The sequence below is a fragment of the Pelodiscus sinensis genome, chromosome 5, assembly GCF_049634645.1.
Source record: "Pelodiscus sinensis isolate JC-2024 chromosome 5, ASM4963464v1, whole genome shotgun sequence".
Lineage (NCBI taxonomy): Eukaryota > Metazoa > Chordata > Testudines > Trionychidae > Pelodiscus > Pelodiscus sinensis.
The window spans coordinates 65,677,915-65,700,510 of NC_134715.1; the positions used below are offsets into that span (position 1 = coordinate 65,677,915).

At 42.3% G+C, this 22,596-nt stretch overlaps 2 protein-coding genes across 11 annotated transcripts in view; one reads left to right on the forward strand and one right to left on the reverse strand.

The window, feature by feature from the left end:
* The window catches only part of PALLD (palladin, cytoskeletal associated protein), a 324,324-nt gene that overhangs the window by 293,400 nt on the left and 8,328 nt on the right, over positions 1–22,596 (forward strand). For all 5 annotated transcript variants that reach the window (XM_075931128.1, XM_075931129.1, XM_014574906.3 and 2 more), the window contains 3 exons: positions 7,237–7,386; positions 15,978–16,072; positions 20,442–20,574. In XM_075931128.1, coding sequence (XP_075787243.1) covers positions 7,237–7,386; positions 15,978–16,072; positions 20,442–20,574 — 378 coding nt within the window. The remainder of the gene's footprint in view (positions 1–7,236; positions 7,387–15,977; positions 16,073–20,441; positions 20,575–22,596) is intronic.
* CBR4 (carbonyl reductase 4) overlaps positions 1–22,596 on the reverse strand; it is a 169,949-nt gene that overhangs the window by 77,608 nt on the left and 69,745 nt on the right. For 2 of the 6 annotated variants that reach the window (XM_075931150.1, XM_075931143.1), the window contains one exon: positions 1,727–3,793. The exons of 2 other annotated variants lie outside the window; for them this stretch is intronic. In XM_075931150.1, coding sequence (XP_075787265.1) covers positions 3,753–3,793 — 41 coding nt within the window. In that variant the 3' untranslated portion in view covers positions 1,727–3,752. Of the gene's footprint in view, positions 1–1,726; positions 3,794–14,908; positions 15,731–22,596 lie in introns of those variants that run through there. 2 more of the 6 variants (XM_075931151.1, XM_075931148.1) reach the window with 1 other exon arrangement.

A 22,596-nucleotide genomic window follows, 5' to 3' on the forward strand; every position in this document is an offset into this window, starting at 1 on the left:
CTTGGGATGGGTAACAAGGGAGAGATCACTTGATTATCTGTTCTGTTCATTCCCTCTGGGGCACCTGGCATTGGCCACTGTCAGAAGACAGAACATGGAGCTAGATGAACCTTTGGTCTGACCCATTATTGATAGACAGTGTTACATTCTTATGCTTTGTCTGTGATTTGTTCAGTTGCTGGGGTAGAATCAGGTTCGGTGCTGTTGGGTACCTTCTTGTCAATTGAACTTCCTTGGGATTACTGGGAGATGTTTTTCCTACTCTGCTTAAGTGTGCTAAAATGGCAATTTTGAAATGTTTGATGGCAAAGAAGAGCCCCTATATTGCCATTTCCTGATGCTGAACATGTTGACACTGGATAAATTCATTGATTTGGCAAATGAAAGCCTGGAAGCTATTTACTCACTCAACCTGAATCACCTTTTTTCCAAATAGTCTGCTTAGCTATATAAAGAATAAATTTGGGCAGAACTGCAATGTGTCTAAACTCTGGCATTGATTACAAGGCATCTTTGTAGGTAGCATATTAGCTTGATTTTCCTGAACATGCCATGTAAGTTGAATACAGATGTACAAAGTCTGTCTTTAGATATGTTTCTAAAATCTGAAATTCCTTTGGTTATAACTCTGATAGTTGTTTTCTGGTAAGAATCAATGTGTGTGAGAGAAGAAATATGCTTTTTGAGGGATATTATGATTTTATAATCTTTATTATTATGATAATTCCATACAGAGAGAAATTTACCTAAGAACAGGGGCTAAGTGAAACTTGAGTGGTGCATAGTCCTTATACTGACCTTAGTTTTTGAAAATCTGTTAAGAATATATAATATCCAAATGTAATGTCAATCACTGCATGGGATAATAATACCTTTTATTACAAGGTACAAGCCCTACCAAATTCTCATTCCATTTTAGTCAATTTCACAGTAATGAGATTTAAAAAATCTTAAACTTCATGATTTCAGCTATTTAAGTCTGCAGTGTCATGGTATTGTAATTTTATGGGTTCTGATGCAAACTGCTTTGTGGGCACGTCATAGTACTGCTACCCTTATTTCTGTGCTGTTTCTGGCTGCAGTACTCCTTCAGAGCTGGATAGCTGGCAGAGGCAGCCCCATTCTGAAGGCAGAACCACCACCAGCAGCAGGGTGGAAATGCAGATGGCATGAAGTACTACTGCAACCTTTACTTCTGCACTGCTGTCTGCAGAGCTGGGCCCTCAATCAGCAATCACCAATCTCTGGCCATCCAGTTCTGAAGGCAGTAGTGCAGATATAAAAGTGGCACGGTATGGTATTCACACCTTTACTTCTGTGCTGCTGCTGGCGGTCTGCTGCCTTCAGAGCTGAATGCCTAGCCAACAACCGCTGTGCTCTTCAGCGCTGAAGGCAGCACAAGATGTAAGGGTGGCAATACCACAACCCCCCTAAAATAACCTTATGACCCCTCCCCCCATTCCTCCTGCAACTCCCTTTTAGTTGATAAATGCAGGTCTCCCTTGTGAGCATTTTTTAGGGTAAAAGCACACCAAAGACCAGATTTCATGGTGGGAAGCCAGATTTCAGTCAGTTTCATTCGGTAGGCCCCTAATCATAGGAGGAAAACATTTCCCCATATGGGTGGTTCTTGTTTCCCGTAGAAATAGTGATAGTATCATTATTTATCAACCCACAACAGATAAGGTTTACGTTATAAATTCACTCAGAATAAATAAAAAAGCCATAGAAGGGAACATTTTAACTAATTGAAGGAAATGAGTATGAAACAATCGGTGTATCAAGTTGGGACAACAGGTCCAGTTAATATGTGCCTCTGCATAATAATTCTTGGCATGTCTCCTGATTCTCTGATGACAGAAGTGTGTTACAAAAATAATTACTACTTAATGCAAGCCCAACTAATGTCAAGTAACATTATGAAACATGTGAAGCATGCAAGTTAAAACTCATTTTTGCAGCTCTGTCCTTGTTCAGAACTATTAGCAGGTTTTTAAATGATCATATATCTTTTGTCTCCAGTAAAAGCGCTGTCAGCAAATGAGAAAACATTACCAAATCTGTTGTTAACATCTCAGATTTTCTGCAAGCCTGCTGACAGACAAAATGGGAAACTAGTATAACCAAATATTAAGGAAATGAAATCATTTATAGTGATATGTAATATCTGTCAATATAAGAACCAGACATGGTAACTATTTTTAAAGGGAAATTTCCACTCAGTTTTTGCAAAACATTCTCCTAGTCCATTGTATTTCAGTGAAATTGAAGTGTCCTTAAATTACTCCCCAGAATAAATTAATTCATAGTTTTGAGAAATTGGCAAGTATGGAAAAACCTGTAAGATTGTAATCAGACGAGAGTCTTGTTCTGCTTTGTCACTTGGCTGTTGCTGGAAAGCTTCCAAACACATTTTCTCACTAAATAACTGAGTTCTTACTACAGAAATAACACTCTGGACAATCTTTCTCGCCTTATGCTAACAATGCCATTGTTTTCATAGCAGTGGGAAGAAAAACATCATGTATATGCATTGTACTGCAAAATATCTGTATTCATTTATTGTTCTAACACATCAATTCATATATGTTAGTGGATATAGCCATCTCCTGGGGAATGACAACACTGTGAAGGCATATATGTTCTAAGTGGAAAAGTTCCTGAATGGAAATATGGGCTGTATGGCAGGGCCTAGCGAGAAACAATGAGAGAAATAAGTTCACCGAAGGCTCAGGTTTGAACACAAGTCACCGTCTCCAAATATAGTTTTGTTGCAGAGTGTTGGTTTAACCCAGATTAACACCAATTTGATAAATCTGTAGCTGCATTCCAACCATGCACTTACATAAGCAACAATCTCAAAAGAAGCCATAGAGGGTAGCTCTTCTACTCTCCCTGGAGTCTCCTGTCCTGGCTTTTGGTCAGCATAGCCACCTTCTTCCCTCTTTAAGGTATGTGCACAGGCTAACCTGTTGCTGATTAGCTTCTAGCCACTAGTGCTACCCTCAGCTCGTTTTGATCCTCAGCTGGGAATTAACGCCAAAGCCCTTTAGCAGGTTTGGTGGAGCTGTCTCCCAGGAACATTAGTGGGACTGGCTATGGCATGACTTCGAGGCTCCCTCCAGGAGATGTCAAAATATCCTATACTCTGTGCACTCACTGTTGCAGCCTGTCAGGCAAAGAAGAAAAATGGAAAAAGTCAAAGCAGAAAAGATGGTTGGTTCTTTGCCCTCCACTCTTTTCTACAGACATTAAGGTAAAAGAGAACAGAGGGGGAACTTCATCTGCCATACGAAGGGAGGAGCAGTGAGGGCTTCCAAGCCATGAGAGGAGCTTGTCCCTGAGGCCCCTGGCTTTTCCCATGAGTCAGCGGAGCACCTAATGGCAGAATTAATGCCCCAGAGACAAGCCTTCTGTTCATCTCCTCTCCAAAGGAAGGTATTTTTCCAGGCCAGCTCCAGAGGAAGGCTATCACCCCACCCTCTTCTCCTGAGGAAGGAGAGGGAAGGAAATATAAATAAATCAGAGATAAAATCTCTTCTATATTATATATTTCAGGGTAGAACTCCAGGCACACTTTTTTAAATCAGTACATATTCTCCATCCCAGCAGACACTGGAGTAAACAGCCTCAGGGATATAGCATATCCCAGCATACATTTACTTGGCTTGTTGCTGGCTCCTTTGGGGGATAAGAACCTGTCAGATGAGTATCTTCTCTTGGACCCATTCTCTTCTTTTTGCTGCCATTTATCACCGCAAAATGATGCAGCACCATGTTTTACTGTGGAGACCTGTAATGGCAGGTATCAAAATTAATAAGCTTCCCCTTCTATCCTGATCTACTTTATCCGCTGCTCCTCTGTGTGATTCTAAAATTCCTTTACTTACCTGTACATCTTTTTTATGATGGAGGTTTGTGTAATGGAGCTTCTCATTTCCTTAGATTTATTTGCACAGACCTCTAACTGTAAGTCTACTAATTGCAACTTATGCAAATAGACACCAGCTTTCTTACGGCATCTCTTGCTTTTACCAGTAGCTCCTGGTATGTTATATGGGTTACTGAAATTTATAAGTGGCATTTTGTAATAAAACTGTACAGATGCAAGGGCCTACAATTTCAGAAATCAATGTCTGAATTTCAGTTTGTATGCCAATATTTAGGCACCTAAGAAAATTGGTCTTTTTCTGTAATGTTGAGCATGCATTGATTCAAAAATAGTTCCTTGAATAGTCAGCATTTTTTAAAAAAAGAGGCCATGTATTTAGAAACCTAAATATGGGCTTAGGAATCTAACTTTAGGCATCTAAGTTAAAATGTTTGAAAGTACCAAAGACCCGGAATCTCAAAGGCTTTTAGTCAATCTATTAATGAGAGTTAAGTGCCTAAACACCTTTGAGAGTATAGGCTTAAGTGACTAATGCAGTTTTGAAAGTTTTATACTTTTAAACTTTGATCACAATTTCTAGATATCCTTTTTGCTTATGCTGTAGGCTTTTATAAACTGACTTTCTGGAAAATATACAAAAATGAACATTAATTTTTTTCTGGTTACATGTGTCTTGAATTCTTGTCCTATATTTAAGATATGTCCATTAGGGATTGATGCAGTGAAGGTTGATTTAGCAGGTCTAGTGAAGACCTGCTAAATCTATCGGAGAGTGCTGTCTGGTTGATTTTGGTATTCCACCAGAATGAGAGAAGTAAGGAAAGTTAGCATGAGAGCATCTCCTGTTGACATGGTGCAGTGTAGACACTGCAGTAAATTGACCTAAGCTACATAGACTGTAGCTATGCAATTCATATAACTGGAATAGTGTAACTTAGGTCAACTTACCACAGTGGTTTAGACAAGACATTAGTGCTCTACCAAATTCACAATTTATTTTAGTCAAATGCATGGCAAAAGGATTTTAAAAATTGTAATGTTGATTTCAGCTATTTAAATCTGAAATGTCTCAGTATTGTAACTGTGGGGATCCTGACCCAAAAAGTAGTTGTGGGGGGAGTGACCACAAAGTTATTATAGAGGAGTTTGTGGTACTACTATCTTTACTTCTGCACTGCTGCTGGCGGTGGCAACTGCTGATTGGGAGTTCAGCAACTAAGCAAGTCAAAGTTAAATTTTTAATTCTCAAGCTAATACAGAAGACCTGATTGTAGTATAGTATAGTTAGAGGCCTACCAAAATCATGGCAAGGAAAAATATGGTACAGATTGTGAAATTTGATCTTTGGTATGCTTTTATACTGTATTATACAGATTTCATGGGCAAAACAAGAGATTTTGGTGTGTCCCTACCTATACTATCCTGCAACCAGGTCTTACATATTAGCTTGAGAATGAAAAATATAACTATTTAAAGCCCTTTATAGTGGTCCTCTATTATTCAACAGAGAAGGTACAATTCTGTAGAGTTTTAAACCATTATATAGTTGTGATGTAGTTGTCTAAAGTTCTGTACTTTTTAATTTAAAATGTTGACATTTCCTATGACATTTTTAGAGTATTTCTATAGAAGCCTATTAAATTTTGATAACATCCTAATATTGTTTAAATATTATTGTAAGTCCTACATTTACATTATAGTGGAATGTGTCATCTTTTCCAGGAATAATTAAGCATGTTATTCAAAACTTACAATTTAAGGGGAAAAGTTATGTTGGCTATTAAGCTCTCACTTCCCAGTTCGAGTACCATGTGCCTTCATGGTTATTTGACCAGACTAGTCAGTGTTAAGAGTATGATGAGCTTCAAGGGCAACTCAGGCCAGTGAGAGATTGTATCATCACTTGCTCCGAAACTCGAGATGCCTTTCAGTGCTTTGCTGCTGTATCTTCCAGTTCAGGACTTTCACAATGAGCCTACAAGCATGCAGATCATACTCTGAAATATCTGTGTGCCCTGATTCCAAGAGCCTGTTTACCACCCCATTCTGGCTTCCACCCATCTTGGTTCATACTTGAAGAGTGATCCCAACACACGCTCAGTTAAAAGAGTCTCAAAAAATTGTGCACGCTGCAATGTCCAGCCCTTTTCTAGACAGTCAGATAAATTATGTCTATTTGTTCCTCTAACAACTCACAAGCACATCATAGCCTAAGCACATAACTTAACTGGGGTAATTACACACTGCTGCCTTTAAACATAGCATGGAGCTGGTTTACAGTAAAAATAAAACACATTTATTTAACAATAGGCTATAGGTTATATGATGCCAATTAAAGGAATAATGTTAGGAAAGGATTATAAGCAAATAATACAGTAATATTGTATACTATTTAGTTGATTCGACTGCTTGTCACTTGTGGTTCAGACACCTACCCTCTCCCCTTTCTTGATAGACCAGTACACTTTTGAAAAGGATTTTTCTGAGGATTATCCCTCAGAGTAAAATTAAATCAAGCTGTGAAGAAGATAACATGGAGTCTAGTGATGAAGGAAGCTCCATCCTCTTTCTTTACCCTTCTGTCTTGATAGTCGTGTTTACTGCTTGTATGTAAATATGGATCTTCATTGTCCTTCCATGAAGATTGGGCTAGTTAAAGAATCAAATTTATATTTCCTTGTGTAAGGCAGACCTATTTATCAGCTCCCTGGACATAACTGATTTACACACACATTAATTCATAATTCTAGCATGTTTCCATAACTTGTAAAGCTCACCACGTACATGCATCATGCAAGCACATTAATGATCAGAGAGTTATTGGCTTTCAAATTATACCTTACATGGCATATTCTGTACAAAGATTATTACAGAAGTGTGTGGAGTGTGACTATGAGTGTTGATGGTCACAAATGGGCATCAAGTAAAAGTTTCACTATAATTATCATTTGTTGTTTTACTAAAATTATCTGAATAATCACTGCTATAAACATCATGATAAAGAAAATAAAATGAACTTATTTGATCTGGAACAATTGAGTACTTACAAAAATGTCACTTGCTTTTTAGAACCCAAATAGCATACTCATAATTATCATGCTTTTCTCTCTAAATGTTTGTGCTTTCCTTTCTGAAGACTAGAATTCTGTAAAAGAAACATTTGTGACATCCAGTTCATGGACTGAAGACCCAACCCAATTCTGGATTGCTTTTAGGATAGGAAGTGGTTTTCTTTCTCTCCAGGATAGCAAGGTTTTCAACAGTTGAGAGTTGCTGACATTGTTGAATGAGAAATGATGATACCCACCCACTTCTTATCATCCATCTTTTGTTTTCTGTCACAGATTTATTGGTTCAAAGATGGGAAGCAAATCTCTAAAAGAAGTGATCACTATAGAATTCAAAGAGAATCTGATGGGACCTGCTCTCTCCACACTGTAGCCTCCACCCTGGATGACGATGGGAATTATACCATCATGGCTGCCAACCCCCAGGTAAATGGAAGTTTAGCAGCAGAAAAAGCATGCTTTGGATATAAGCCTTGGTAAACTCTCTCATTTGACAGTTGTGCAATTTAATTAGAGATTAAGTCATCTTAAAATATGCAATACTTAGACTTCATCAGTAGGGTGGGACCACTGTCTCTGTAAGCTCATGAAAAAATGCTATGGAATGGTTTTTTGTTTGTTTGTTTTGTTTTAAACTGTCATTTCTTTGCCTTCAGCTGCTAATGTTTAAAGGTCTTGACAGAGCATGCTTTAAATAGCTATTTTGCCAGGTAAAATAGGCAATGTTCCCAGCAGATGTAATGCAACACAACGAAGCTGTTGGTTCAGTTCTGCTGATGGTGCTTAGATGGTTAGTTCCACTGAAACCAATGGGACTGTGTGGATCAGCTGTGCTTCTCCCTTTGAGTAAGTCTTTTAGATTTAGAACCTAAAACTGCATTAAAATAATAAGGCTGAAATTAAATCTAACAAAAGCAAAGGATCAGAATATGTAGTGTGTGTAATGTGGCAGCCTGATATGTAGAAAACATCCCATGATTGCCACTGTATGTTATTCTGAATTCATAACATGATATCGCTTTGTAATCCGAGTGTTTCTTCACATATGCAGTAAGTGCACTACAGCTCTGGTGCATGACAGAAACATATTATCACATATATTGGGGGGAAAAAACACAGTGGAAATAATGCCTGAAGTCACAAGCTAAGAACACTGGAAGTAATGTTTTTCAAACCCCTTTTCCGTTTAGCAAGCTAAAGGCAACACTTCCTGAATTCAAGCCACGAGAAACCAAAGCATTAACATACTTTAGAGAAATAATGAATAATTGTATTCTGCAGCAACCAAAGACCTTGCCAAGATCAGACACACAAATGGTTTACATTGTAAAATAACTCTATCATTAAAACACAACTGAATCTAAACAGGAGTGTTGTGCTCTGTTATGTATGTTGCTAGGCTACTTAGCATGACACTTCCATTTTTGCATAGCTGTTTAGCTGTCAATACTTCCTAAAGTTGCAACATATTTATAAATCATAGTTTTAGGCTGCATATTGATACCACAAACTGTACTGGATAAATCTCTTAAATGTAAATGTTATTTCTATATTATATAAATAGCAATTGTTCCACAAGTCCCTGGATAAATCTTTACAAGCTAGAAACGTCCTTCATAAAGAAAATGTAAATAATGCAAATTCATATAAGACGTGTAGAATAAAAACAAAAACACACCACTGCACTAAGGTAGAAACTTGGGATGTAAAAGTGTAGTCGATGAACTGATAAGCAAAAGCTTATCAGTTAATGCTATAGACTACATGCATTCTCCTCCCTCCCCCACTTGCAAGTAAATTTTTTTAGCAGGCTGGCCAGCAGCCCAGGTCAACCTGATTTGTGACGGGTCCGGGACCTACTCCCACTGCGGCTCTACATTTAAAGTGTATTAGGAGCTGGGCAGGCAGGCAGCCCAGCTTAGTTCCGGCTCACCGACCGAGTCCAGGAGCTCAGACCACCCTCTAGACAGAGGCAGCAGTGCAGGGCAACAGGCAGCTGATCCACAAGGGGAGCTGGTTTTTAAACTCGCTCCCCTTGCAGACCAGGTCCCCACCTGGCACCTTGTGCTGCTGTCTCTGATACAGTGCCAGCAGAGTGGAGTAGTAGGGGTCTTCTCGTGAGTGAGGCCAGAGCACACTGGCTGCCAGGCACGCCCCTCAGGGACTACAGAATAGTCAACTAACCAATAAGAATTCATGGGTTTGTGAAGAACAAGTCATGCCAAACTAATCTGATAGCTTTCTTTCATAGGATAACGACCTTGTGGATAAGGGAGAAGCGGTGGATGTCATATACCTAGACTTTAGTAAGGCATTTGATACAGTCTCTCATGATATTCTTATTGATAAACTAGGCAAATATAACTTAGATAGGGCCACGATAAGGTGGGTGCATAATTGGCTGGATAACCGTAGTCAGAGAGTTGTTGTTAACGGTGCTAAATCCTGCTGGAAAGGGATAACAAGTGGAGTTCCGCAAGGGTCTGTTTTGGGACCCGTACTGTTCAATATCTTCATCAATGATTTAGATATTGGGATAGAGAGTACGCTTATTAAGTTTGCAGATGATACCAAACTGGGTGGGGTTGCAACTTCTTTGGAGGATAGGGACATAATTCAAAATGACCTTAGCAAGTTAGAGAAATGGTCAGAGGTAAACAGGATGAAGTTTAATAAAGAGAAATGCAAAGTGCTCCACTTAGGAAGGAACAATCAGTTCCATACATACAAGATGGGAAGCGACTGTCTAGGAAGGAGCATGGCGGAAAGGGATCTAGGGGTCATAGTGGACCACAAGTTGAATATGAGTCAACAGTGTGATGCTGTTGCAAAAAAAGCAAATATGATTCTAGGGTGTATCAACAGGTGTGCTGTAAGCAAAACTCGTGAAGTCATTCTGCCGCTCTACTCTGCACTAGTTAGGCCTCAGCTGGAGTACTGTGTCCAGTTCTGAGCGCCACATTTCAAAAAAGATGTGGAAAAATTGGAAAGGGTACAGAGAAGAGCGATAAGAATGATTAAAGGTCTAGAGAACATGACATATGAAGCTAGGTTTCATGAACTGGGCTTGTTTAGTTTGGAAAAAAGAAGATTAAGGGGGGGACATGATAGCAGTTTTCAAATATCTTAAAAGGGTGTCACAAGGAGGAAGGAGAAAATTTGTTCCTCTTGGTTTCTGAGGACAGGACAAGGAGTAATGGGCTTAAAATGCAGCAAGGGAGGTTTACATTGGACATTAGGAAAAAAATTCCTAACTGTCAGGGTGGTCAAATATTGGAATAAATTGCCAAAGGAGGTGGTGGAATCTCCCTCTCTGGAGATATTTAAGAACAGGTTAGATAGACATCTGCCAGGGATGGTGTAGACGGAGCTTGGTCCTGCCTTGAGGGCGGGGGGTTGGACTTGATGACCTCTCGAGGTCCCTTCCAGTCCTATGATTCTATGAGGTTACTCAATTATTCAATTAACCGATATTTAACATCTCTAGTGGAAACTTCATTTTAAGAATTCTTAGTTTCAGGATTTGAGACCTGATCCAGAACCAAAGCAACTCAATTGAAAAACTCCCATTAAATTGGAGGGGAGGGGGGTTGGATCAGTCCCTAGATTAAATTTACAAATTCATTTAGTATCTACTTTATTTCTCTGAGTATCACAAGAGGCTACTGACCAGTTTGATGAGAGGGATGTGACCCAGACGATCTTTTTTAATACAGTAAAAAGTTTATTTTCCGTTTTGGAGTTGGAAAAACAGCTATGTGATCTAAAAAGAAAATATTGTGCTTGTGTTTGCTTCACTTTGAACAAGAACCAGAAGCATCCTCTTCTGGATCCCCTGGATCCAAACTTGGAAGTTTGTTGTTATGCAATACAGAAAAACATTTGAATGGTTCACTCGGCCCTTTATGTTCACTCTTTACAGTATAATTTCTAAGTCAATAATTATCTCTTAACATTAACTTATTCTTACTGTGCATTTAGCAGTTCAGTGAAAGCAAAGAGCAGCAGTGGATTAATACACTAGCCATTCACACCAAAAGAGTAGGATTCCATGCTGATTAAATATTCATTTATGGAAATGAGTCTGGCTCATCCTAGATGCTAAAGAAAATTTGTCCACATCTCAAAGCTACTAAAAATATAAGCAAAATTAGCAATTTATCTCAAGGAAAAAGCACTGTACATGAATATGTATTAGAGCATTGTACAGAGGAGGTCTCAAGTCAGCATTCTAGATTGGCAGAATTGTGTTAGTGCTACTGCACTTTGCTGGGCTCTTACCAGTGCTATTAGCCCGTCATTTTGTGAGCATCAAACTAATCTAAAAGCCGAAGGCAGTGAAGCAAATTCTCATCTGATGTAGATATAATTCATTGATATAAAGCAACTATGCCAGCCGAGGATCTGGACTAATAGTGTGAAATGTACATATATATGTAAGATTTACCAGCTTACTTTTTGGGGGGGGGGAGAAGGAAATATACAATTCATGCACATGCATAATGTAATACTGTGTAAGCAAAAACACTATACAACTTGAAATCTGGGATTTACAATCTGGCAACAAACTGAACATCTTAATCAAAGGGCAAAGGTGTGGGTCCTTACCTTTTCACTCATTCCTGCTTCTTCCTTTTTCTGTCTCTCACCTTCACTCTTTTGTAATATGGCATAGCAATTACGTACCCGCTCACTTTCTGAATGGCCATTCCCAATCCTTCCTCTGCTGTTAAACATCTTCTCTCCACTTTCTAGGCCATTATGTTTTAGATTATGCCTCACTCTGTTTCTTCTTCCCTATTCCATAAGAGATCCAGTTCCCTAAATCTCCTGTTCCCTTCCAGAATCTTTACAGTCCTTTACATTTCCCTTTCTGGATGGTGTCTTGCATCCACATCCCAATAAATGTAGCTAAAAATGAGTTAATTCATTACCCACAAGCAAAATGTTAATATATAGGGGGCTTAAAATAGAGATGTACTGGTTCCAGATGTTTTTTATAGTCTTATAACTCAAAGTTTTCACATAAATAGTTTGCAGGCAATGTTCTATAACTTATTGTAACACTGGCATTTGTCTGGTGGACTTATGTGGGTCAGGGGATTGGGGATTCAGAGACTTTCTCCTCTAACTCCAATTCTAACCTCTGTAGTAACAAAAATTAATTACCCTTTGAGTGCTATTTAGTGACTGATACAAAATTTTGTTAGGAATGTCCATCTAGTTCACATACTAAAAATTACTGCATTGTGGTTGGCACTGTTTATTACCAGACATAAGTGTGGAACCCAAAGTTCAGGTACATCTGAACATAAGAACGGTCATACTGGGTCAGACCAAAGGTCCATCTAGCCCAGTATCTTGTCGTACAATAGTGGCCAATGCTAGATGCCTCAGAGGGACTGAACAGAATAGGTAATCATCAAGTGATCACTCTCCTGTCATCCATTTCCCGTCCCTGACAAACAGAAGCTATGGACATCATTCCTATCCATTCTGTCTAATAAGTATCCATGGACATAACCTCTATGAATTTATCTAGTTCTTTTTTGAACCCTGTTAAAGTGCTGGTCTTCACAACATCCTCTGGCAAGGAGTTCTACAGGTTGACTGTGTGCTGCGTGAAGAAAAACTTCCTTTTGTTTGTTTTAAACCTGCTAACTATTAATTTCATTTGGCGACCTCTAGTTCTTATATTATGAGAACAAGTAAAAACTTTTCCTTATTCATTTTCTCCATACTTGTCGTGATTTTATAGACCTCTGTCATACCCCCCTTCATCTCCTCTTTTCCAAGCTGAAAAGTCCCAGTCTTTTTAATCTCTCTTTGTACGGCACCCATTCCAAACCCCTAACCATTTTTGTTGCACTTTTCTGAACCTTTTTCCAAAGCCAATATATCTTTTTTGAGATGATGCGACCACATCTGTACAAGGTATTCAAGCTGATGCAGAGATGCTTGGCACTACTGTTGTTCGTGTGGTAGTTATTCAACAGATAAAAGTAACTTCACTCTTTAGGGACCCTAATCCAGGGTTTTTCAGGGGCATTATATGTATGTAATGCATGTTTCTGACATAAATATGATCCAGAAATAGTGCTGAAATGCATAACATCTGTTTTATGAAGTTAACGTATATTAAAAGCATTTACCTCAGTTTCAGATACATGATGCTTAAAAAAATAGTCTGAAATAGAAATTAGCTGCCCTTAATACATACTCTGCTCTCATTTCTTGAGCAAATGCAATCTATGAAAGTGAAATTAACTACAAAACAATTATGTTGTGATTACAACACAAAGCACTAACCACTGATAAAACAAATTCTCCATCCTTACCATCTTCCTAGGTGTCTTTTTTTCCCCCCCTCAAACCAAAATGTACAAAGGATGTTAGTTGCTCGGTATATTATGTATTGTACATGCTCTGGTTACCTTTGAGCAGGTAGAAAATTGTTATTCAAAATTTTTCTTTAACAAAAAAAGACTTTTTAAAATAAATTATTCCCCTTTTCAAAAATACTTTCAGAATGTCTGTGTCAACAAATCAGGTTTAAATAAACATTTTCAATTAGTTTTTATTTGAATCTACTTTTGCTTGTCCCGTATATGAGAGAATGAATTTCTTTTCTATAATGTGAAGGCATCAATTCTGAAAATAAAACAGTGGCTGAGCTGCCACAAACTTTTCGTTCTGTGCATAAAGCTTGTTAAGTATATTTTAGTTGTGACTAACAGCTGACAGAGGAACAGAGGGATACTTTTACTACTGGATAAGTAAGAATCAAAGTGAATATTATGTTGATGGTACGAAGTCAGACATTTGTAGTAATGCTGCTGTCAGCAAGAGCAGTGTCAGCCAGTGGACCATTTAGCAGCATAAACGAAAACAGCTGTGACAAGGTGCGGTCACAAAAGACCTGGTGGGATGCTTCCCAGGGTGCTGACAAAGCCACTAACACTTGCCTTCCTGCTCTCTGGGGCTCCTCACCACCCTGTCCTGCTGGGCCAGCTCCCTGGTCTCCCCCAGCTAAGGCACAAGGCTGAGATCAATGCCCCCACCCCGAGAAGCAGTGCAGATACTGAATGTCTTCAGGGCCAAGGAACATGCAGTTTAGGGCCCAGCAATCAGAACCCCAATTGAATTATTAGGTAAGCTCCCTTTAACAATGAAAAGGGGAATGTACACACTGTTCTCAGGTAATAATTATTTACACTGGGCTGGATAGAAAATAAAAGTTATTTTATTAAGTACAAGCAGTAGGATTTACGTGGTAACAAATGAGAACAAACTACATTACAAACTCAAATTAACAGAAAATGCTAAGCTAATTTTACACTAAAACCTCAATACAGTAAAACTCCGATGGTCCGGCACTCCTGATGGTCCGGCACCATCAGGAACCCGGAAGTGCTCCGGGCAGCCGGACCATTGGAGCTGCTCTGCCCCCAGCTTCCCCGATTCAGCCGCTGCTAAAACTGAGCAGCGTCTGAATCAGGGAAGCCAGGGGCAGAGCAGCTGGAGTGCTGCCCCTTGGGGCTGAGAGACCAACCCAGCAGCATCCCAGCTGTCCCTGATTCAGCCGCTACTGAAACTGACCAGTGGCTGACTCCAGGAAGCCCGGGGCAGAGCAGCTCTGCCTCGGGCTTCCTGGAGTCAGCTGCTGATCAGTATCCGCAGCGGCTGACTTAGGGGACACCTGGGGCAGAGCAGCTGGGGTGCTGCCGGGTTGGTCCAGTAGCGCCGAGGGGCAGCGCTACGGGACCTACCCGACAGCACTCCAACTGCTCTGCTGCAGGCGTCCCCGATTCAGCCGCTGCTGAAACTGACCAGCAGCGGCTGAATCAGGGATGCCTGGGGCAGAGCCGGACTATTGGAAGGGGGGGCTCTGAGGGGTCTGGGGTGGCATCCCCGCTACCCCACTCCAGACCCCTCAAAGCCCCCCCTTCCGATAGTCCAGCATATTTGATAATCCAGCACCCCCTGGGTCCTAAAGGTGCCGGATTATCGGAAATTTACTGTACAAACTTATTATAAACTCACCCTAAAACTGCTTCTTTTTCAGCTAAGCCTTCCATACCAGGGCTGTTTCTCCATCCTGGGATGTCTATGGTTCCTTCCCTCAGGTGTGTCTAGGCAGCCCAAAGAGAAAGACCTGCTAAGCTTCCCATAGTTTTAAGGATTTCCCTTTTTGCAAGGGAAGTTACCTGGCCAGTCCCTACAGGTTAGGGAGGTCATGTATCTTCCTAAGACCAACAACTGCTAAGACTTAAGGACAAAAGCTATTTACAAATGCTTGCCCAAACATTGAGGGATCCCAGCATTGGAAACACTCTTGATGGCTTTCATTCACTCATTTAAAACAATAAAACATTTCATTCTCCATATGTCTAATTTTACATACAAAAATGACACATGCACCAAAATAAGATAATGTCTTAATCTTCTGGATTTGTTTAAGACTGATAGTTTACATGAAGAAAGTTGTCGAAAGCATTGTTGAGTTATGTACATTTGTGTCCATAAGGCCATTTCATAAAGCATTGGGGGCGGGGGGGTTCATTACAACAGCAATTTGCCTAAATACTTTATTTTACAGGCAATAGATACCTCACTGCTGTCCGTATTATCTTTGCTCCAGATAATGTAAAAATTGTCCCCTTTTGAAAGGATAAACTTGTAGGCTACAATCAAGTAAACCTCAAAACTTCTTTTGATGATTTTTTTATAACCACAGAGTTGCTTCCATGCATTCAGAGTTGGATTGTTGCTGTAAAAACAGGGAAAATACTATTGGCAGTTGGTATGTTAATTAATTCTGATTGAAACAGTCTTGTTATGGAAGAAAAGATCTTGAAACACAGAGCATCAGTAAAAGTTGGCACTAACAAGTGAACTTCAGGCACTGTGCATTAATTACATTTCCTCAAAACACAGTAAATCAATATGTTAATCTCTTAAAATAGTTTATTTTTAATATAATACTTTCTCTTTTTTCACCTCAATAATGGTAACAGGGCAGAATAAGCTGTACTGGAAGACTGATGGTCCAGGCTGTCAATCAGAGAGGACGGAGTCCTCGGACTCCCCCCAGCCAACCCCATATCAGAAGGTACCATATACATTTTCTTTATACAGTGATTACTGCGGCTACTAAAAACAAGTTTCACATGTGCTGGCAAGATTAAAGAGTTGGGAAGAAAGTTGGGCACAGGAAGAAACCTACTCTTCTCTTGTATCCAAAAATCCCTATAACTCTTGGCAATGTCAAATTTACAGCAGGCAACTTACACAGTTGTGTGATCTTAGTTTTTTAATTCTTGTCCTGCCCTCCTTTCTTTGTTTGTCATGTTTACTTGCTCCATCTTGTCTCAGGCCTGGCCTTCATCTAAAACTTATTCAGGGCTATGAAAAAATTCATGTTGTGTGGGATATTGTTAGGCTAACCTAACCATCACAGTACATGCAGCTAGGTCGATGAAAGAATTCTTCCAAAAGGTAGTATAGGTTTGTCTATGGGTGAATCAAGTAGAGGGTCCCAGTTCAAGTGTCTGCTATGATGGAATGTTTTTGCTTTTTTTCATTGGCTATGCCCACTACACTATCTCCCACCTTGTATGTCCACTTTATTGCCTCTACACTCAGAATTCTTCATGCTATATTGATCTTTATTTCTGGTCTAGGCCTTGGATGCATTTCTTTCTGGATCTTATGAGCCTTGCTCCTGAGCTGGCTAAAAGGCAGTCACTCAAGTGTTGGAAAGCACTTCTCAGCCACCCTTACCTCATGCTGTACAATCTGCCCCCATAAAATTCCACACCTAGGAATAACAAGGAGCTGATCTTAAGGCCTTAAATTCAAACTGATTCCACAGCAGTGTGCACACAGTCATTAGTCCACTAAACCAACAAACTGTTATGTTCATTTTGTATAGTAAATACAGTAGAAGAGCTATTCCAGAACTGCACAGCCACTGATACATCAGTAGGTTGATAGTCCATGTCCCCTGTTGCACTGAAATCAGCTCCTTTGCAATTTATTAATTTCTGACCGGAAAAGCTGCCACTAGGAGTTGTGGGTTAGAGCTGCATGGAACTTGCAGGTCACTAACTTCTAGAGAGTAAAGCCTTTTGGAGAAGCTGGGAGCACTTAAAATTTAGGGAGAAGGGAAATGTGATGAGTATGAGGGACAGAAAAGAGGAAAAGAAGAAATCGAGAACACTAAGCAATCTGTATTCTCTGCCAGGTACAGTGTAAAACAGAGATTGGTCTAATTATTGTTCTTTAAAAGAGCTCTTTTTGGGTTTTGAGCCTGTCAAAAAACATTTGTCTTTTTCTAAGACAAAAAGAAATATTATTGGCCAAACTAATCTTCAGTTTAGCAGTGCTAGTTTGCTGCCGCAGGATATCAGTGTGGACAGAGTTTAGAACTGAATATTAAATGAGATACTAGTATAAAAGTTGTCAGTTATTTGAGGATATTAATTAACTGGAGCTGCATCAGTTTAGCAGAGGACAGAAATTGGCCTTAAAAATTGCTAATTAGGTTACTTAATATAATGGAAATATTGTTACTTTCAATGAAAAAGGAACTGGATAGCCACAGACAAGGGCACAATAAATTAATGGGCAAGGACTGCTATATATATTACAGAAAAATATACAGGCAGTCCCCGGGTTACGTACAAGATAGGGACTGTAGGTTTGTTCTTAAGTTGAATCTGTATGTAAGTCTGAACTGGCGTCAGCCGTTGCTGAAACTGATCAGTTTCAACAGCAGCTGAATCTGGACGCCAGTTCTGACTTACATACAGATTCAACTTAAGAACCCCAGGCGTCCCTAAGTCAGCTGCTGCTGAAACTGATCAGCGGCTGATTCCAGGAAGCCCGGGGCAGAGCAACTCTGCCTCGGGCTTCCTGTAGTCAGCCCCTGGTCAGTTTCAGCAGCGGCTGACTTGGGGACGCCTGGGGCAGAGCCGCTGGGGTTCTGGGTTGTTCCAGTAGCGCCTCTCCTCGGCGCTACTGGAGCAACCCAGCCGCACCCCAGCGGCTCTGCCCCAGGCGTCCTGATTCAGCCGCTGCTGAAACTGACCAGCAGCGGCTGAATCAGGACGCCTGGGGCAGAGCAGCTGGGGTGCTGCCGGGTTGGTACAGTAGCGCTGAGGAGCGGCACTGCGGGACCAACCCGGCAGCACCCCAGCTGCTCTACCCCAGGCGTAGGCAAGAAAAGCCTGGTCTGCTTGGGGGGGGGAGGGGCACTATCTGCACACACACACCCCCAGCAGACCAGGGAGACGCGGGTGGCGGGACTGCCCGTGTCCTCCATGGCTTTGCTCCGTCTCCCTGGTCTGCTGACCAGGGAGATGGGGAGCAAAGCCTTGGAGCACGCCCGCAGCGGGACAGCCCAGGAGCGCCCAGGCTGTCCCGCTGCGGGCGTGCTCCGCAGCTTTGCTCCTGTCCCCCTGGTCTGCTGGGGGGGTCCAGCAAAGCCGCTGGATCCCCCCAGCAGACCAGGGAGACCGGGAGAAGCTTTTCTCGCCCCGGAGGACACGGGTGGTGACCCGCTGCCTGTAAGCTCCGCGGCGAGAAAAGCCCTGTTCGTAAATGCGGATCCAGCATAAGTCGGGGACTGCCTGTATTTCAGATGGAAGAAATCTGCTGATTGGTCATATTTTCTGCATTTTTCTTCCCATGTATTTTTAATTTTTAATAAGAAGAGTTAAATGTCACTCTTTTGTTCATGTTGCTTATGAACTAAATTCTCATTCTTCTGACACCACAACTCAGTTGCTTTGGAAATATCACAAATAGCTATATAGTGAAGAAAAATTATCCAGAGCAGATTACATAAGTTTAATCCACGCATGTTTTATAACAGGGGTTCCCAAACCTTTTGACACGGGGACCAGTAAATCCATTCACGAGCTTTCAGAGGACTGGTAATTCATTTGCATATTTGCATATTCGCATATTCATTAATCAAATTACAGATATGCAAATAGGGTGGTTTTGGTCCTCCCAGTGCCAGCTTTAGCAAAGCTTTTGATATGGCCACCCACAATATTCTTACCAGCAAGTTAAGGGAATATGGATTGGAAAAATGGACTGTAATCCAATAAAACCCTGCCCCACCGCATCGTGTATTGAAAAGGGGCTCATTTATTTTCAGAAAGCTGATACCATCTTTGGAATTTTTTTATCCATATTCTCATTCCGGATGGTGAATGCACCAGGTTCTCTCCATTCTGACACATTGTAGTGCCTTTAAACCTCACTGTCAGCAGTGGGGATATTTAAAAGGCACTGCTTTTACATTTTTATTTAGGATCTGCGTGCGCCCTGAACTGTCCTGCTCACCGCTGGCCGATTGTGTCCGTGTTCCCTCCCCTCCCCAGCCAGCCCCGCTGTCCCTGCCAGCTGATTCTCTCCTGATTTCTCCTGGCAAGCCCTGCTCCTCCTGCAGTCTCCCCTGGGCCCAGCCCTACTGCTCCTGCCCCCCAGCCAGCCTTGCTTCTGCCGGCCAGTTCCCCAGCCAGCCCCGCGGTCTCCCGCAGCTAGCCTCACTGCCCCCACAAGCTGGTTCCCACCCCCGAGATCTCCCCTGGCCAGTCCTGCTTCTGCCAGCCGGTCCCCCCCCCCCCCCCCCGGCACAATCTCCCCTGGCCAGCCCCACTGCTCCCGCCTCCTGGCCAGCCCTCCCCCCCAAAATCTCCCCTGGCTAGCCCTGCCTTGCGATCTCCCCCAGCCAGCTTCACTGCCCCTGCCAACTGGTTCCCCTCCCTATCTCCCCCGCGCACCTCCACTGCCCCAACCCTGCTTCCCTGTGGCCCATATTCAACCCCTCCTCCCCCCCTCCACAGCCAGCAATAAGAGCTCACCTGGTAACCCTCCCTATGCCTCTGCTGGGAGCCTGAAACATACAGCTGCATCCCCTCAGCCCAGGTGAGGTCTTGGGAAACCCAGAGCTGCATGGACAGTCTGAGAGCCCGGAACACCCGGCCCAGTATTTTTTTCCCGCGGCCCGGTACCGGGCTGTGGCCCATAGTTTGTGAAATGCTGTTTTATAATATAAATGTCAACTAAAGAATAAAAGAATAATACAAAATCTTATGTGAAACCTAAGGTATTTATAAACTGTGATTGTCTTACTTTCCTACTATTTTCTGACATCATCAGTAGTAGACAGGTCAGATGTACAAAAGACCTACAAATTTTACCATCTGTATAAACAAACTACCATGTTAGGTAAGTAATTCATTGTGAACAAGATAATTTTCTGCTTCATGTCTTTGTTGCAAAATGTAGACAATCAAAAATTAATAAATATATAGTCTCATTTAGTTGATTTCTGAGCCAAATTCTGCTCTGTTATACTGATGTAAATATGGAATGAATACTTTGACATCTGAATTTAGCTCTTTAGCTTCATCAAAAAATATGGGGAAATGTCTCAAACAAATTTATTTCATATATTATTTAAGACCTCGATCTCGATCAAGGGACAGTGGTGATGAAAATGAACCAATTCAGGAACGATTCTTCCGACCCCATTTCCTGCAGGCACCTGGAGATCTGATTGTTCAAGAAGGAAAACTCTGCAGAATGGACTGCAAGGCAAGTATTAAATTAAATTGGTGTTTATGTTGAACTAGAAAGAACTCTATTCACATTCAGCTGAATCCTGTAATACTTGTACACCTGGAATTCTAGGTACAGAAAGGAGGCAGACTTAGTCTTTTGCCAAGCTTCCAGTTGAGAATAAAGACTGCTTGAAGCATTTTTCAGTGAGACTTTGACAAAATTTCAAACAATTGAGTTTGTATTATTGATTTACCCAAAAGTCGAATTCAAGTCACAGCATTTCCTACAGCCCACAGATAGCCTTTGAGGTCCATGGATTAAATGTACTTCAGCTGATTGGAAAGAAGGCAAGTCCAGTTAGTGATATTGGGTAATGCCACCTTGTTGTAGTCATGGCTCCTTCCTGGTCAGTAGGTACAACTAAATCCACTCCTACGATGAGTAGCCATTGAGATCTTTGGTGAGAGAGAAGGGCAGCTCACTAATATGAATGAATACTCTTCTCCCCACTGTATTGCAGAAGTGAGTAAGCACACACTGAGGCTACGTCTACATTGGCAAGATTTTGCGCAAATATTTTTAACACAAGAGTTTTTGCGTTAAAGTATTTGCGCAAGAGTGCATCTACGGCTGGCATGTGCTTTCTTGCAAAAGCATCTGTGCCAGTGTAGATGCTCTCCTGCACAAGAAAGCTCCGAAGGCCATTTTAGCCATCGGGCTTTCTTGCACAAGAAATTCATGTTGCCTGTCTATACTGGCCTCTTGCGCAAGAGAGCTTATTCCTGAGTGGGAGCGTCATAGTTCTTGCACAAGAAGCACTGATTTCTTACATTAGAACGTCAGTGTTCTTGCGCAAGAACTCGCGGCCAGTGTAGACAGGAGGCCACTTTTGCGCAAAATCTTGCCAATGTAGACGTAGCTTGAGAGAAAGATGTTTCAGTGTGTGCTCCCTCTGCAGTAACAGACTCAAAAGTTGTAGATCATACATCAGCCATGACTAAATTTGTGAAATCTGACAGACTGGGCAACTAGAAATAACACACTGCTCCAAGGGAAATTCTTCACGTAGTCCATTTTCTATAACAAATATCACCCTAACCCAGCGTTTCCCGGAAGTGCCGGTGAGTTAGAGCCGGGAGCCCTGCTCCACCGATATGTGGAGCTGGGTCTCTCCCCCGGCTCTGCCTGGCTCGGGTGCGGGTCCCCCGCGCATCCTCCCACCCCACCCCCAGAGCCTCCCTGCTGTGCACAGCTCCTCCTCACCGCCTGCTGCTGCCCATGTGCGGCGTTGCACGTGGGCGGGGAGGACGCCCAGGCATGGCGTGACGTCACGGCCCGGGATTTTAAAAGTCTTCAGAAGCACATGACGGGGCCACGCTGGCTCCGGCGGCCTCCGGCCCCGCAATGTGGAAGGCAGAGGGTGGGGAACTGGCTTGGGCGAAGGCGAGAAGGCGGCAGCGGCGGGCTTGCGCGGAGGGGGAGGCACCAAGGGACAAGGTGCAGGAGAGAGAGACAAATGCCAGGGGGCCACATGCAGACAATGAGGGAAAGGGTAGGAGGGGAGGTGTCAGTGGGAGGGGGGACAGGGTGATGCTGGGAGAGGAGAGGGGAAGGGCATTGGGGGCTGGAGGAGGTGGTGCTGGGAGAAGGCTTGGGCATGAGAGAGGAGGGGATGGAGCAAGTCATGTGTGAGGGCACAGAGGGGGTAGGAGGAGATGGGGAAGAGAGTACTGAGGGGGTGGGTATCAGGGAAAGAGGGCAAAGGGGGTAGGGGCAATAAGGGAAGGGGGAGGCACCAGGAGGGTGCAGGGCTAAGCGAAGGTGCAGGTGCCAGGGGATTCTGGAGTGAGGAGGAGGGGAGAGCTGACCACCAGAAGCATCATTGGATGGGGGAATCGGGGCAGGCTGGGGAGATTGGGGGGCTGGTGCAAGGTTGGGGGCAGAAGAAGTGGCCGCCGGAAGGAGGGCTGGATGCAGGCAGCAGGGCTGGCCAAGGGAGATTGGGAAGCGAGCGGCGGGGACCTGGCTGCCCGGGAGGGGGTTGGGGGAAGTGGG